Here is a 16281-nt window from a genome sequence, read left to right on the forward strand (position 1 = left end):
ACAACCGAGTGGTTCACTTTACACCAACTCTCCACTAGAACAAGAAGTTGGCCATGGATACATCCTTAAGCACCACAAACGAAACTAATTTGCGGATTCAATTAAGTTTGGCACAACCCTTTAAAACCCAACATTTGAATCAATTTGGATATTCACTAGTGGAAAATTTTTAAATCAGAGATTTTAAATCGTATACAATCCACTTGATTTAAAAAGGTTGAGAGTGGGACACGGTTGGAATTTTGAAATTTGATTTGGTATACCCATTTGACTTTACTTATTTTTTACTTCTCTACTTCTTTTAAGGAGAAGTAGGCCTAACAAATTTTGATAAAATTCTTAAAATAATGAGTGTATTTTTTAATGAAAAAAACACAATATAAGTTACTTTAATAAAAGAATTTCTAATAACTAACGGGCCAGGCACGCGCGTTCCGCGCCTGCCTTTGTCTAAGTTATGTAAAAAAAAAAATATATGTTTTATGTTATGGCGAGTTTGTTAATAAAAGATTTTTGCTACTAAAAACTGACGTGTCTTATGGTGAGTTTGTTAATAAAAAAATTTTGTTGCTACTAAAAAAAATCAAGTGTATTGTTGATATTATGAAAAGTTCACACCAAAACTCATGTATTCTCTTTATATATAGTATAGATATAGATTATATTTTTTAATTAAGTTGTTATTATTAGGATAATTATCTTTTAAAGCTATGGATATGATAGTGAATATATGATAATTTATTTACTAACACTTATGATAATTTCATAAGTGTTTTATTTATTTATATTCAATAAATTCACGTTAAGGGGTTTGGGTGTTACAGTTGAATCGCTAATTTTACCAAACACATCAGAGAGGAAAGTGAGAGGATCAGTGAGAACTTACAGTGTGTTTGTTTCTAGTGAAAGTGAGAGGATTGATAGTAGGAAGGAAAGAAACATAGTTTTCGTGGGCCCCATGTACAAAAATGTTTACGCGAAGATCAGGACGAAAAGTTTGGAAATGAAAACGACACTACAATAAATATGGTCTATGGCAACACATTTTTAGACAACACATAAAAATTGTTGCCTAAAAATCGATCTGGCGACGTTTTACAATTGTTGCCAAAACAAAATTTTTACGCCTAACAATTGTTCCCTAAAATACTTCTGGGAACGATTTTCAAGCGCCTCAAATATATATATTTGGCAATACCGGATTGGTAAAAGGACAAACTGCTCCTTGTACTTTCTCCGGACACAAATATAAGAAAAAAACACTTTAAATTCTGGACACAAATATAAACAAAAGTCAACTACTTTTAAACTAATTAATACTACTATTCCTAATATACCCTTATTTAATCATTTTACTTTCAAAAGTTTATATGATTCTAAGGCATAAATCACTTTTCAAAGGATAAAACAGTGAACTTAACTCATGTTTTGCATTAAATCAAGAAAATTAATTACACTTAACTAAATTTCTTAAACACCACATAAACAATTATTTTTTCTCATATTTGTGTCCGGATAGAGTAGCATTTTCACCATGGTTACATATTTACTATTTTATAAAGGACAAAACTTACATGCATTTCCATACATGCATTTCTTACTTTTCCACTCACAAAGAGGTGGTTATTTGTGTTTTTTCATTTTGAAAAAATAAAAGAAAATTATTTTTTAATAAAAAAAACTACCTCTTTGTGAGAGGAAAAGTAAGAAATGCATGTAAGGAAATGCATGTAAGTTTTGTCCTTTTATAAAATTTGGAATTTCTCTCACATGGCAACGTGGCATCAGTATAGATCAATTTTATATTGTCTTTTTTCTTTTTCTTTTTAAAATAAATATGGTCACTTTTGGGTATAATATAATATATATATATATATATATATATATATATATATATATATATATATATATACTAGTCCCACACCCGTGTGATGCACGGGTATTATGAGGTATTTTATATTTTAATGTTGAAAAATCATTCGTATAAATTGAAACAATAATTATTATGAAAATTATAATAATAACATCAACAACAACAAAATAATAATAATAAAAAAAGTGATGTAAATATAAGATAGATATTAAAGATGTGTTTATACTTTTCGAAAAGATTACAATGGATCCAATTTCGTCTACCAAAATAAGTTGGTAATCCATAAATTGTCATGTCGCTATGAAAACGGTTTGTGGTCATACTCATACATTGTGCATTTGATTCTTAATTGGACACTATAATTCAATATATAGTATAAAAGATTAATTAGTGCGTATAATTTAGTAAAACCTATTATTATTAGTTGAGTGGGTGTATAATGAAAAGTCATAGGTATATAAATGTATGATATGAAAAAATGTATAGAGATGACAATGATGTAAGTAGAAGTGATGTGACATTATTGGGTGGTTTAATTGGATATAAGTAACTGACGTGGATTAGGGTTAGATTAGTGGTTGCATAACTATCTAGAAATTATATATATAGATGTTTATACATTTAAAAAACTTATTTATACATCACATTTGAAGTTACTTTGGTATTTTCTTCATTAACATTGATTAACAATATCTTTAACTCATTCTTCAAAATAACTATGGAAATGATAACATATAATTGACCATGGAAAACAATCGATGTTGAAACATAAGTTTTTATTTATATTATAAATCTCATTGGAGGATTCTGAGTTGGATAAACTACTTCATTATCTCTTACCAAAAAACTATTTGATTCTTAATTGGACACGATAATTCAATATATAGTATAAAAGATTAATTAGTGTGTATAATTTAGTAAAACCTATTATTATTAGTTGAGTGGGTGTATAATGAAAAGTCATAGGTATATAAATGTATGATATGAAAAAATATATAGAGATGACAATGATGTAAGTAGAAGTGATGTGACATTATTGGGTGGTTTAATTGGATATAAGTGACTGACGTGGATTAGGGTTAGATTAGCGGTTGCACAACTATCTAGGAATTATATATATAGATGTTTATACATTTAAAAAACTTATTTATACATCACATTTGAAGTTACTTTGGTATCTTCTTCATTAACATTGATTAACAATATCTTTAACTCATTCTTCAAAATAACTATGGAAATGAACATATAATTGACCATGGAAAACAATCGATGTTGAAACATAAGTTTTTATTTATATTATAAATCTCATTGGAGGATTCTGAGTTGGATAAACTACTTCATTATCTCTTACCAAAAAACTACTGTATTATCGAATTTGACATTTATATTAATTTGAAACTTATTGGAGTAAAGATAAATCAACTTAACTCATACTCAAATATCGAATATGATAAAAATCATACAGGGCGACCAACTCCTTATATTTATAAAGATTGGACAAAAGATTATTAACAAAAACATTAACTTTTTTGAAAAAAAGACAATAAAATACACAAAATAAAACAATAATTTAAAATGAATAATAACCCAAAATATTATTATTAATAATAATAATAATAATAATAATAATAATAATAATAATAATAATAATAATAATAATAATTACAATTAGTACCCCACATTAAATGGATGTAAGTGGATGATGTGGCTAAATGAAAGGTTTTCATTGGTTTGTGGATTAGGGTTTAGATAGGCAATTCCACAACTATCTAGGATTTATATATATATGGGGTTTTCTAACTTAGACCCTAGTTAGGTCTAAGTTAGCAAGGTGCACCTTTTGAGTTGGACAAAAATACCCATTTTTTTTTTTTGAAACAATAGAGCAACTGGGGCATGTATGTAATTTGCATCATAAAAATACCCTTTTTTTTTTTTTTGAAACAATAGAACAACTATTACATTTTTTAAATTTCTTCCAAATTTCGACCTCATTTTACGTGCGAATCGAACGCCGATTTCAAAAACTAATACCGGAAACCTTTGTAAAATTGAAAAACGATCAAAATCCATATAAGGAACGTCGAGTTTCGTTGAGTATTGAGGGAGATCGAACCGGGTCAAAAACCGGGTCGCACGACCCGTTTCTGCATAAAACGGGTGGGAGGGACGATGAACAATGCGCGTCGCCCACGCCCACTCTCACCGGAGGCGCGTGGGGGCGCGTGCGGCCTCAGGGAGGCTCTATTTTTTTTTTATTGTTTCATAATAAAATAGTAGATAATATTCTGGAAATTTTGGTATATTGTATGAAATTTTTGGAGACCCGAAACTATTTTTAGTTAATTAAATGAGTAAAAAGGTAATTAAAAATATTATAATTCCATAAAAAATTTCCAAAATTTTATGTAAAGTACTATGAATTATTTAGAACCCTCTTGTGTACCTCACTCTCCCTAGTTCAAGTCATGAAATTATTTTCACAAATTCCGCTGATTATTTAAAACCATTTAACAAATAATAATAATAATTTCATAGATTTGTACTCTGAAACCAATTGTTTTTTTATTTGTTTCTAATAAAATATTAGATAATATTCTGGAACTTTTGGTATATTTTATGAAATTTTTTGAGACCTGAAACTATTTTTCGTTAATTAAATGAGATAAAACGGTAATTAAAAACTATTGTTTGCTTCTGAAACCATTTAGCTGGAAGAATGGTTTCAGAGAGTTATACTGTGAAACCATTCTAGCAGTAAAATGGTTTCAGAAGCAAACAATTAAAAATCAACTCCCCTGAAACCATTCTATCAGTGAAATGGTTTCAAAGTACAACGCTCTGAAACCATTGTACCAGCTAAATGGTTTCAGAATGGTTTCAGAAGCAAACAATTAAGAAATTACTCACTGAAACCATTCTACCAGTAAAATGGTTTCAGAGAGTTATACTGTGAAACCATTCTACCAGCTAAATGGTTTCACAGTAGTATATAAAGATAATTAAAGGTAGTGAAAAATTGAATTTTTTTTTTTTGTGTCCAAATCAAACGAACCAAGTCTCTATTTGTAGACAAAAAAAAATTATGAATTTTGGTATAAAAATAAAAAAATAAAAAATTAATTTACAACGAAATAATTGAGTTTAAAGTATTAAATGAAAAAAAAAACACGCCAACCACCCAGCAGTTGACACGTGTCCTGCTTTTTTAAAATGAAATTTTCTCTCTCCAGGCGCAGATCTAGTGTGGTGCACGCGCTGGCTTATCATGGAGATGGATGATCTGGACTGTCTGATTGATCCGACAGCCATGATGAGATCATCTCTTGGCCGTCTGATAAAAATCAACGGTCTGTAACGGTGGTCCTGCGGTAGGCGCGCGACACTGGATCTGCGCCAATATGTTTTTTTTTTTTTTTTTAAAAAAAAGAAAGGGTATTTTTGTCCAACTCAAAAGGTGCACCTTGCTAATTTAGACCCAACTGAGTCTAAATTAGCAGCCCCCTATATATATATATATATATATATATATATATATAAAATAAAAATCTTCTATTTTTTGTGTAGGGATACTTATGTAATTTGTTAAATATACAACTTTATTTCCTCTCACTTTTTTCTCATTTTCCTCTATACCTAGTAACTCAACAATCATCTTACTTTCCATTGATTTTGTACTTTCAATCCTGTAACATTCTTTGATTTCACTTTCTCTTCACATCCAAACAAAGCATTAGAATAGGTCGGTCACAAAAGAAGAAAAATATACATATTCCGATTTTTTTAAAGAAACTATGTTAAGTCAGAATTTTGCTCTCCTATCTTCTCCATCCTTGTTGTGTTAATTCAACTTCGCTGGTTCTCATATCTCTCTCTCTCTCTCTCTCCGTAGTTAATAGCAACCTAACACAGGTAACGCATAAACAACAATCATCTCTCCCTTTTATGTTTCCAACAATCTCCATCGTTAGCTTTTTCTAAATTTAATTTGGGGTTTTTTCCATTATAACCCTAATTCTATTAAATTGGTTGATCTACTATGCAATTGAGGCTATAGGTAATATATTTGTGTGTGTCATGAAATAATTGTTAGGGTTTCCAAAATTGGGGATTTTATCATTGTTAGTTGCAAGGATTCTCTTCAAAATCATTGTGTCCTTTGGTGCTAGGTTTTGATTTTTGTGATTGTTTTGTTATTAGTTTAATTTTCGGTTCATGCGGGAATATTGATCAACTGCCGCCGTGTGAACTTCAGGTCTAAGGAAATGTTAAACTGAAACTTTTCATGAAGTTGTTTTAAAAATAATGTTTGCAGTTTGGTTCTCAATATGACAAGCCTGCATGACATGTTTTAAGTTTGAATTAATCTAGGTTGATTCTCAATATTATAATAATACCTTCTGATATTGTTGAAAGAAGGAACTAATTTGCATTCTCACACTGTGATACTAAACCTTGCACTTACTTCCATACTAAGGACTATATATAGCCAATGAGTTTATATTTGCTTTTGTATTAGATATTTCATTTAATTCTCTTGCCATACTAATGCTGCTGTGTTCAATAGAGGTTTCATGTTGGATTTTGACCCGAGAACGACAAACTGCTGTCATCAGGTCCCAATATGTCCAAGTATTATTAAATCAGGATATGACAATAGTTGCTTAGAAATTGAACTCTCTGTAACTACATGTTCAGCCTCCTCAAAGTGATCTCTCTTTTCACTCTTATTGTCTTGGTTGGTTCTTATCCTCACTCAAATTTTCACAATTGAATTTTCTAAATTTCCAAAATAGACATTGTAAGTTTGAACTCTGTGTAACTAATGTTAGTGATGCCTTGGAATATTTCCTTTTGGTTTTGAAGCACTCATGCTAGTTTTTTTATATATGAGATGGGTTTGAAGTTGTCTCAGTTATGTGTTTTTATGCTTTACTATTTAGTATGCTTCTTGCTTATGAGATGTTAATCTTATGATTATGATCAGGTGTCTCCTCTTTACAGTAGGATCTGTATACATCAAATCAAAGGAAGCTCTTGCTAAGGATGTTTTTAGGATATTGTGGAGATGTGTTGTGGCATTCAAAACCCTGCTCCTGCTAAACATTACTTTCATATGATTTCTGCAATTGTTAGGATACTTCCTTTTCTATTCAATTATTACTCATTTTGATATCCAGGTTTAGCTCTTTATTTTTGTTCTTTATTCTTGGGTTTTAAAATATGATTCTTACACTTGATTGTTGCACTATATAGTAGTTAATTTTTTCTGTTAGATCAAACAGTGGCTTACGAGTGATAGCAATGTGTAATTATGTGTTTTAGATATGCATTGCGGTTTGATTTTCATGGAGCATTCGTGACGATCTTCAAAAACTCTCGCGATTCTTCACTGAGAGTTTTCAAATTGATTTCAGATTCAATTGATTGTGGTATTTGATGATTTTCTGTTTCAGGTGATTTTATCTTCAGATATTTGAGTTAAAAGTAGATTTTAACTTTGATTAGGGTTCGGATTTTTCTAATTTGATTTTTGTATGTTTAGGATTTGATATTTAGGATTTGATTTTAAGTTGATTTTAGTTTTGATTAGGCTTTTCTTCATGTCCAATTCTCGCATCTCTGTGATTGTTGCTGCATTTGTTGTTGGATCAACCAATTTTCACATCTCTTAGACCATAGGTTGGTTTCCCTACACATAAGCGAATTTTGATTAGTGCATGTTTTCAACCAGTTGAATGACTACTGTTGCAATACTTTACTTCCTTATAGCTTGTATATGATAATTGAGGAAAGTGTTGAGAATATGAAGTATGTCAGTGTTGGTTCATGCTTAATTTTAGGCTAGGTTGGGTGCACAAATCAGGGCTTAGTGGTTCAAGGTGGAACTTAGAATAGCTATTATTGAGTTTATAGGCTGAATTGCATGTGCTGATGTTCTTCTATTTGGTCCTATTATTTTTACTGCAGACAAAGACACTGCGAATCGCAAGACGATATGGCTTGGAGACTCAATGGTTGCATCTGTATTGGAATCTACATCTTAGGGTTCACAATATCAATAATCCTTTCTCAATATGTATTGTGTTTAAGGTGATTTCACTAAAATATCATATGTTTATCTAACCTCGGTAATGTGATTCCGCTTCATCTATGCTCGTTAATGATGATTGAGCTATAATCGTTTAGCAGATAGGTATAATGAATGTTAAATAGGTTTGATGTTTTGTGTCTTCGAAATGTGCATTTAATACTTATGTTTCTTAATTCTACAGGTTTGGATTGATAGTGTTGATGTATTGGAAAATGTCGCTTATGCAGAGTGTATAACGTTGATCCGCCATTGCATCTTTTGCTTGAAGCAACTTCAGTGATGGTGGAAATAAGGTGTGATTCTGCTGGTTCCTTTTCCTCAGCAATGTTGAGCAATGATATAGTATATTTACTGCCTTGTAACTTATTGATCTACAAAATTCCCAGAGTAAGTTTCTTTTATGATGGTTACATGAATTGTGATAATGCAAGTGAGTGGACCTTGTACATTTGTTGTGAGCCATCAATTATTTTCTCTTACACTTGTATGCTGTTCTAAAGTGTATTTTAGATATTTGATAAATTGCTAATATTGAATGAAGTTGATGAAGGACCATTAGGCCTTTTGGCTTCATGGGGATAGGCTATTAACTTGGTAATTGCTAATAGTGTAGGTAGTATGAACCTTAAGCAAAGCTCTTAATTTTATTCATAGATTTGGTATCTTTGATTCGTTTCTCCTCTTCCACGCCCTCTCATGCCATTGCCACTGCCACACTAGTACGGTAACCAAAACATGTGCCAGTCTTCAACTTGAGTATTTACTCTGATATGTCTGAAAGCATAGGAGGTGCCTTTGTTCTTATTTGATGTTTTCATAATTCATTTGTGCAGTAAAAATGAATATGTGTATCTGTTTACTGTGTCACATTGTTTATAATTGAAGTGTTTCCTTAAACTTGTATGCTGTTCTTGTCAATATATTTTATCAAACTTGAACTTTGTTATTATCAAACTTGAACTTTGAGGTAATGTAATTTAGAGGGTAATTAAAGTTTCTTTATATACACATTTCATTGTTTAGCTGATAAATTTGAAGAACTTTTAAAATGAATGATTTTTTTTTTTGGGTACAAAAATGAGTGAATTTTATGATTCAAAGCTAAATTTAGAGTGTGTTAGGATGAGATCATTAGAAATTTTAAATAATTTAGAATTCTAGGCAATTCAAATTATTTAATTGAATTCCCTACCTTTTTAAATGTTTTTGTTTGGACAGAGTATTAAAAAGTTGGTAACATTTTTGGGTTACTTTTATTAATTTTAAAACTTTTGAGTCAAATTTAGAATTTAAAAATAGGGACCAATTTGCAATTTTTACAAAATTTTAGGCGCAATTTGGAATTCACTCAATTTAACTTGGTTAAAATACCTCATAATTTTTCATCATTTCTCAAAACTAATATCGAAACAATAAAATTTTCGTTGTAGAATTTGAATCCTTTCAAAAAGAAAAAAATATTAGCTCAAAACTAATACAAAATGCTGGAGATGCAAGGTATGATGGAGAAGATGATAAGAATTTGAATCCTATTTTCAAAACCCCTTTAATTTATTTTTCATAACCAAAAGATGTAGCAGAAGTAGGTGAATGTGAAACATTCCAAGACATTGTTGCAGCTACTTTTTCTGTAACTTCTTTTCTTGTTTTAATTGGTTTTATTTTACCAACAAAGTTAGGAAGAAAAACACAAAGAGCATTGCATTTGAATCCATCATGTGTTGGAAATCATTGAAAGCTCATACACACAAACTAAATAATTTCTACATAAAATATTATCGAACCTACGTAAACCATTGAAAACCATTTGAATGTGAATCTACCTAAAAAATAATTAATTTTGATTAATAAACGAAACAACAAATCATTGAAAACTCACAAATACAAAGTCAATAATTTCAAAATTTGTATCGGTTAAATTAATTAAGATTTGTAGATATCATTTTCTAATTTTATTTAAATTGAAAATGAAAAATAAATCCACATGATTATTCTCACCTAGTAGTCACATTGAAGAAAGTAAAAAATTTGATCCACGAAGACCACAACAGAAGAGCACAACACCACCCAAAATATTATTCTCCAATCCACAACTGAAAAAAGTAAGCTAAAAACATACACACACACACGTATAAAAGTTGATCCTCTCCACAACTGCACTGCACGAAAAAATACTTTTGTGTCAAAAAGAAAATATATCTCTTCATTTCACGTACTATATATGGATAGTTTACATGCACATTGCTTTTAAATTTGTGTCACAATTCAAGAGACAACAAATGTTTATCTTCCCCTTCCTTTAGTACCAAATCTAGAAACTAGAATATCATTACTTTAATATTCAAACATAAATTTGTGACACATAAATCACTGTTGCTTTGTGACACATAAATTTGTACAATGGACCCGTCCACTTATTCAAACATTTCTAAGCATATCAAAGGTGTGTGTATTGTACCATCCCAATTCCCAAATGAGTGAATATATGAGAATGAGACCCAATTGTTTTAAAGTTAAATTAAGTTTTAAAGTTAAATTAAAAACGGTAAAAAAAAAAAAAAAACTTATATGGAATCTTAGTTGTTAAGAACTCTAATTAAGTGACAAACTGAAACACTTTTTTTTTTACTTAATAATTGAGTACTACTATATAAATATATTTTTTTGAGCATACAAATTGTATCAACTATCAATAGAAGTGCTACATAATCCCCCTTTTATGAACTTAAAATTTTCAGTGTCAAACGAGATAGTGTGAAGCAATATATATAAAACCTTTTGAAAAATCTTAGTTATTAAGTACTACTCTAATTAATATGAATACAAAATTTTGAAGCTTGATGTCTCTTTTTCTATTTTTGGCTCGCTCACATCAGGATAAATATTCCCCGTTTTCACATTGATCGATCATGAACTTGCCTTCATTTTTTACATAATCCTCCTTTCTGAATACTCAACCAAATAGGTATTGTACTTCATTTCACAGCGATCATGAACTTGCCTTCATTTTTTAAAACTTTGTAAAACCAAATCTTTAATTTGTTATCTCAAACGGGTCTTTTTGAATGTTGTTTCAGGGTGTCCTGTTCATTAATGCTATGAGATTCTTGTGCGGTATATAGCAAGGAGAAAATTTGGTTTTCTGCTGCTCACTTGACTTAGACCAAGTTTCCCTTATTCCTTATAATAGAGTTGATGCGTTTATAATCGGCGAGTGCTCTAATGTGTTGTGCCCAACTCGGTCTCATATCGAGAGAGGAAGGAGACGAATTATTGGCACCTTGAAGGAGTACAAGGATGACAGATATATTGAGTATAGGCTGTGAGTTTCTGCCTTCATTCTTACACTTTATTTAAAATTATTAAGAAGTTTTTTTATTTTACACTTTTGGTTTGTGACTAGAAGATTTTTTATAATTATATTCTTGTTAAATTCCCTAACGACGAAGGTTACAAAATATAAATTGTCGTAAGTTTGAACTATATTCCTTTTGTTGCCCTGCATTTAGAATCCATAGCATACTAGCAAACTAAGAGGTTGATACTTAAGAAGTCATGTGCAAAAACTAATAGGTTGATTCAAATACTTACGTTTTCTTTCATGTTGAAATTTTGTTCTATGTGAAGGTACTGGTGCTCATTTGGCCCAGAAAATTATGGGGAGGGTAGTGGGATACTACCTAGTCGGAGATATCGACTTAATACCCAAAATCGTGCTGATAGACCTCAATCAATGTGGGGTTGTACCTATCATATTGTACCATCTCCATTGTTCTAGTTTGAAGTCCTTTGAAGTGCTTAATTAGTTCACTTAAGAAGATAGATCTTTCCATGGATAATTTCTTTTTGTTTTTGGCTTTGATGTTCTTTTTCTTGAATTTTACTTGTTACGTACATGTACAAATTGTTGGCATATTACTTGAATTAAGGGGCTGGTTGTATACTTTTATTGGTTAGAATTTTGAGCTTATTATTTGAAATAAGGTGCTAGTAGAGCTTATTTTGGTGTTCTATAGCATTGGCTGAATTTTGTATTTTACTTCAGTTATCTTCATCATCACCGCCGCCATCTTAACTACCGCGGCGGCATCACCGCTTGCTCTTACGTTGGAAAGAGCTTTTCCGTCAAATAACGGAATTGACTTGGACCAACTACGAGCTAGAGACACGACCCGACATGGTAGAATTCTCAAGTCTTCAAAAGATGTTGTTTACTTTGAGGTTTATGGTAACTCCCAGCTTCCACTCCTCGGGTAATTTTTAGAAATTTTAATCTTGTCTTTAATTATTGTTACCTTTTGTTAATCAATTTCTAGTTATATATTCGAATGGCAAAAAAATTGAATTTTGGATAATATCTTATATATATTCTCTTTGTGTGTGTGTGTGTGTGATGTTTCCAGATTATATTATACAAACATATCGTTGGGTACTCCTCCGGTTGAATTTCACGTCCAGATTGACACCGGAAGCGATGTTACCTGGGTCAGTTGCAGCTCATGCAATGGTTGTCCACAGACAAGTGGACTGGAGGTAAATTGCATTGTAATATTATACGTTGAAATATTAAATCACAAATAGTAATTCGATCAAGGTATTAATGGACTGATTTAAATCTTGATCATTTTTGTTAGTGGAAAGTTCATATATTTCATGGAGCAAAGATGAACATATGTTATAAAAAAAATCATTATATTTTTATTTATAATCATAGTAATTTCTAGCTTCTGTGTTGGTTTTGGCCCCCTGATTATGCTATGTTTCTGCTGTACTTGAGTTCTGGTTTTGGCCCCCTGTTTATGCTAAAGCTTCTGTGTTGGTTTTTACATATAGGACTTTTGTAGGTATATGTGAAATTGCATAAGAGGTAGGTACCTCTTCACCGGTACATAGATGCTATATTTTTATGTAAACTTTAACTGATATAAAAGAATAAGTAAACTGGATATATATTTTTAACGACGCATATATAATTATGCAAGCTGAATCAAAAGAAAATCATCCAAAATTTAGTATTGGTTAGGGTGAATTAGAGTAGATGTATAAATTTTGTTCACCATTATTAATACTCTTGTAAAATATTCTTACATTGTATTGAGATTCTATGTTCCCAACATGGATTAACCAAGAAAAGTCTCTTATTGAAAGATGCATCTATAACAAATATAAATGATTAACCAAACATATATGCAAGATGCTCATACTCTATATATCTTGCATATAGTCATTATAGTTTGATATATAGTCTTTCAACAGATAGCCAAACATATAGATTGAAATGGTCAGAAAAGTAATTACATATAAAATATCTCAAATAGAAATATAGGTTAACAAAAATTGATTTCCCAAATGTACAGAACAATAATCAATATGGTTTATGGATTTTGTCACAGATTGAGCTCAATTTTTTTGAGCCTAAACATTCATCAACCTCATCCTCAATCCCTTGTTCTGACCAAAGGTGCAATACTGGAACCTGTCAGAACAATCAGTGTTATTACAATCTTAAGTATGGAATTGATGGTGGACCATTGCTTGGCACGTCTGGTTATTACATGTCAGACCGACTACATTTGGACACTATTTTCGAAGGAGCTGTGACAAAAATTTCTTCAGCTCCTATTGTTTTCGGGTGAGTTTTCTTGAGCCTAATATGGTTGATACTTGATAGTATCGTTTTTTTTCTTCTTGTTTATTGTTTTAATCTAATATTGGAAACCGTTATTTTGTGAATTGAGCAGGTGTAGTAACTATAGGAGTGGATACCTTTCTAAATATGAGAAAGCACTCGATGGAATAATCGGACTTGGCCACCAAGATATTTCGGTTATCTCTCAGCTTTCCGCGCAAGGGGTTACTCCTAGAGTATTCTCCCATTGTCTGAGTGGAGACATCGTTGGTGGAGGAACTTTGGTCATGGGCGAAATCGTAGAGGCTGATATTGTGTATACATCGCTTGATCTATCACAGTAAGTCTAAACTTATTAATTCATTATTGTTTTTATGCAGAATTTAAGAGTGAGAATTTAAGAGTTTAAATACCCAAATTATGGTATAGGTGATGTAAGATTAATTATAAACAAGGTTAAGATTCAAGTTTAGCAATAAGTTTAAACTTATTACTTTTTTTTGATGAAATTTGAAGTTAAGTTATAACAGCTGTTTTGTCTTGATAACAATACAATGATTCCAAGTTAGCAGTTTAGATAAATTTTATAGACTACATATATTCAAATTTGTTTATGGTATCATAGCTGAATATGATTGTTGGTAAATATATGTTTTGAGTTTTGAATTTGGTTTTGCTGTTTTAGAAATTAATGTACTCTTTGAGGTTGCATATCTTGTTATTAGAATTGTAAAAATTTTGTAATGTTGTTTAATAAATTTACAAGTCATTAGAAAAGCCGAAATATTGTTTCGTATCTTCTCTATGTCACGAATATCGAGGCCTAACTCATCCTTACAAAATCGGCTTGTAAGGTGAGGATTGCCTCCTCTTTATAAACTCTTCTCAAGAGTCCTATCTATTCGATGTGGGACTAAATCCCACCGAGTGTTGGCCGCTAACACACCCCCTCACGCTTCAGCCCGACGCAATGGGTCTGAAGCGTGAAAGATGTCGGAAGCCCAACGATAGATCCGATAGGCTCTGATACCATGTCACGAATATCTAGGCCTAACTCATCCTTACAAAACCGGCTTGTAAGGTGAGGATTGCCTCCTCTTTATAAACTCTTCTCAAGAGTCCTATCTATCCGATGTGGGACTAAATCCCACCGAGTGTTGGCCGATAACACTAGGCTATTAGGAATAGGGGTGGTCTTGTGAGTTGTGTTGTTTCCGCCTAAGACATTTGTATCCTCTTAAGGATAAAATACTTTGATACATTTGGATTGATAGAATTTAATACATGAGGTCGGGTCGTGTCATTAGCTAACTGCACCCTTCATGCATATTTTAGGCGTCATTACAACTTAAATCTAGAGAGCATATCTGTCAATGGTTGGGCATTGCAAATCGATGCATCAGTATTTGCAACATCGAAAGACAGAGGTACCATTGTTGATTCTGGAACAACTTTGGCATACCTTGCAGAAGAGGCGTATGATCCTTTTGTTGATGCGGTGAGTTTCATTCCATTATCAAACATATGCTTGATGTATTTTGCTTGCTTAGAACTTTATCAAACGTTAATAGAAAAATAATTTTTTACTACTGCAGATTACCACTGCAATACCACAATCTGTACACACTGTTTCATTCAAGGGATATCAGTGTTTCGTAACTCCTGACAGGTTAAGCTCAATACTTCATACAATTTTTTATTTTATTTTTTTTACTTTTTATGCATTTCTTATTGCCAATTATGCTCTTTTTTCTCTAACTCCTTTCTCGTTAACGTGCTTATATAGTGTCACTGACATTTTCCCTAAAGTGAGTCTCAATTTCGCTGGCGGTGTATCACTGAATCTAAGGCCCCAAGACTACCTTATACAGCAAAATCCTATTGTAAGTATTCAAGCTTCAATATTCAGCCTATGCTTCTCTTTGTTCGGTTTTTATATACCATATGTTATCTTACTAATTGCTACGATGCATGTTACAGAATAATGGTGTAGCAGTGTGGTGTATTGGATTTCTGAAGATCAAAGGTCAAGGCACGACAATTTTAGGCGGTATATCAATTTAAAAATTAGAATATAATTTCTTGTACTTCAATATTATTGTTCATAATTTGTTAAGGGTCTTTTTTTCAAAACTACATGTATTATACTACTAACAACACCATTTTGTGTTTTGGCAGATCTGGTACTGAAAGACAAAATTTTTGTTTATGATCTAGACGGTCAACGCATTGGATGGGCTGACTATAACTGTAAGTTTCAGATACATATAGTGAATTTCATAGGCCTATATATATTTGTTTTATTGTCGATGTTATATTTGATTCTGATCGTGCTGTTAATTTAAATTCGACAATGTAGGTTCTTTGCCGATTAATGTCTCCACGACAATTGGCACTGGAAGACACGTTAATACAGGAAAGATAAGCAGAAGTTCTTGTTTAGAGGATGGAATTATAACATCTTTCTTTGTAACGTTGATTTTCTGGTTTATGTTTTTATAGTCTCTGCAGTACTGTATAATTGTGATAATTCCAGAATATTGTTTGTGTTGTGACCACTTTCTGCACAATAGGTTTCATTATTTAATGAAATGTAGTAATTCTATTTTTCATTATTTTGAATTTCATATATGATATACCAGCTTCTAATTTTCTGAATCTTTAATTCATTTCCAAAATGTCAAG

At 31.3% G+C, this 16281-nt stretch overlaps 2 protein-coding genes and 1 long non-coding RNA gene across 5 annotated transcripts; all 3 read left to right on the top strand.

Moving 5' to 3' along the window:
• Window positions 1-5537: 5537 nt before the first annotated feature.
• Window positions 5538-8636, top strand: LOC123884871. Of its 3 annotated transcripts, none has more exons than XR_006800993.1 (6): window positions 5538-5785; window positions 6441-6611; window positions 6861-7004; window positions 7199-7329; window positions 7844-7966; window positions 8149-8636. It is a non-coding gene; the product is annotated as an uncharacterized LOC123884871 (long non-coding RNA). The 3 variants fall into 3 exon arrangements; XR_006800992.1 differs by having other exon boundaries at window positions 5539-5785; window positions 6878-7053; XR_006800991.1 differs by having other exon boundaries at window positions 5542-5785; window positions 6861-7053.
• Window positions 8637-10937: 2301 nt separating this feature from the next.
• Window positions 10938-12615, top strand: LOC123884872 (aspartic proteinase 39-like). Its single transcript, XM_045934107.1, has 3 exons — window positions 10938-11289; window positions 12013-12220; window positions 12371-12615. The coding sequence occupies exons 1-3, from the start codon at window positions 11265-11267 to the stop codon at window positions 12546-12548; spliced, it is 411 nt and encodes a 136-aa protein (XP_045790063.1). The 5' UTR covers window positions 10938-11264; the 3' UTR covers window positions 12549-12615.
• A 630-nt stretch (window positions 12616-13245) lies between these two features.
• On the top strand, window positions 13246-16230 carry LOC123886821 (aspartic proteinase 36-like). The gene is made up of 9 exons (XM_045936101.1): window positions 13246-13257; window positions 13361-13599; window positions 13709-13936; window positions 14932-15094; window positions 15192-15265; window positions 15383-15479; window positions 15577-15646; window positions 15775-15846; window positions 15956-16230. The coding sequence occupies exons 1-9, from the start codon at window positions 13246-13248 to the stop codon at window positions 16096-16098; spliced, it is 1098 nt and encodes a 365-aa protein (XP_045792057.1). The 3' UTR covers window positions 16099-16230.
• Window positions 16231-16281: the final 51 nt, after the last annotated feature.

Source organism: Trifolium pratense, linkage group LG5, assembly GCF_020283565.1.
Source record: "Trifolium pratense cultivar HEN17-A07 linkage group LG5, ARS_RC_1.1, whole genome shotgun sequence".
Classification (NCBI taxonomy): Eukaryota; Viridiplantae; Streptophyta; class Magnoliopsida; order Fabales; family Fabaceae; genus Trifolium; species Trifolium pratense.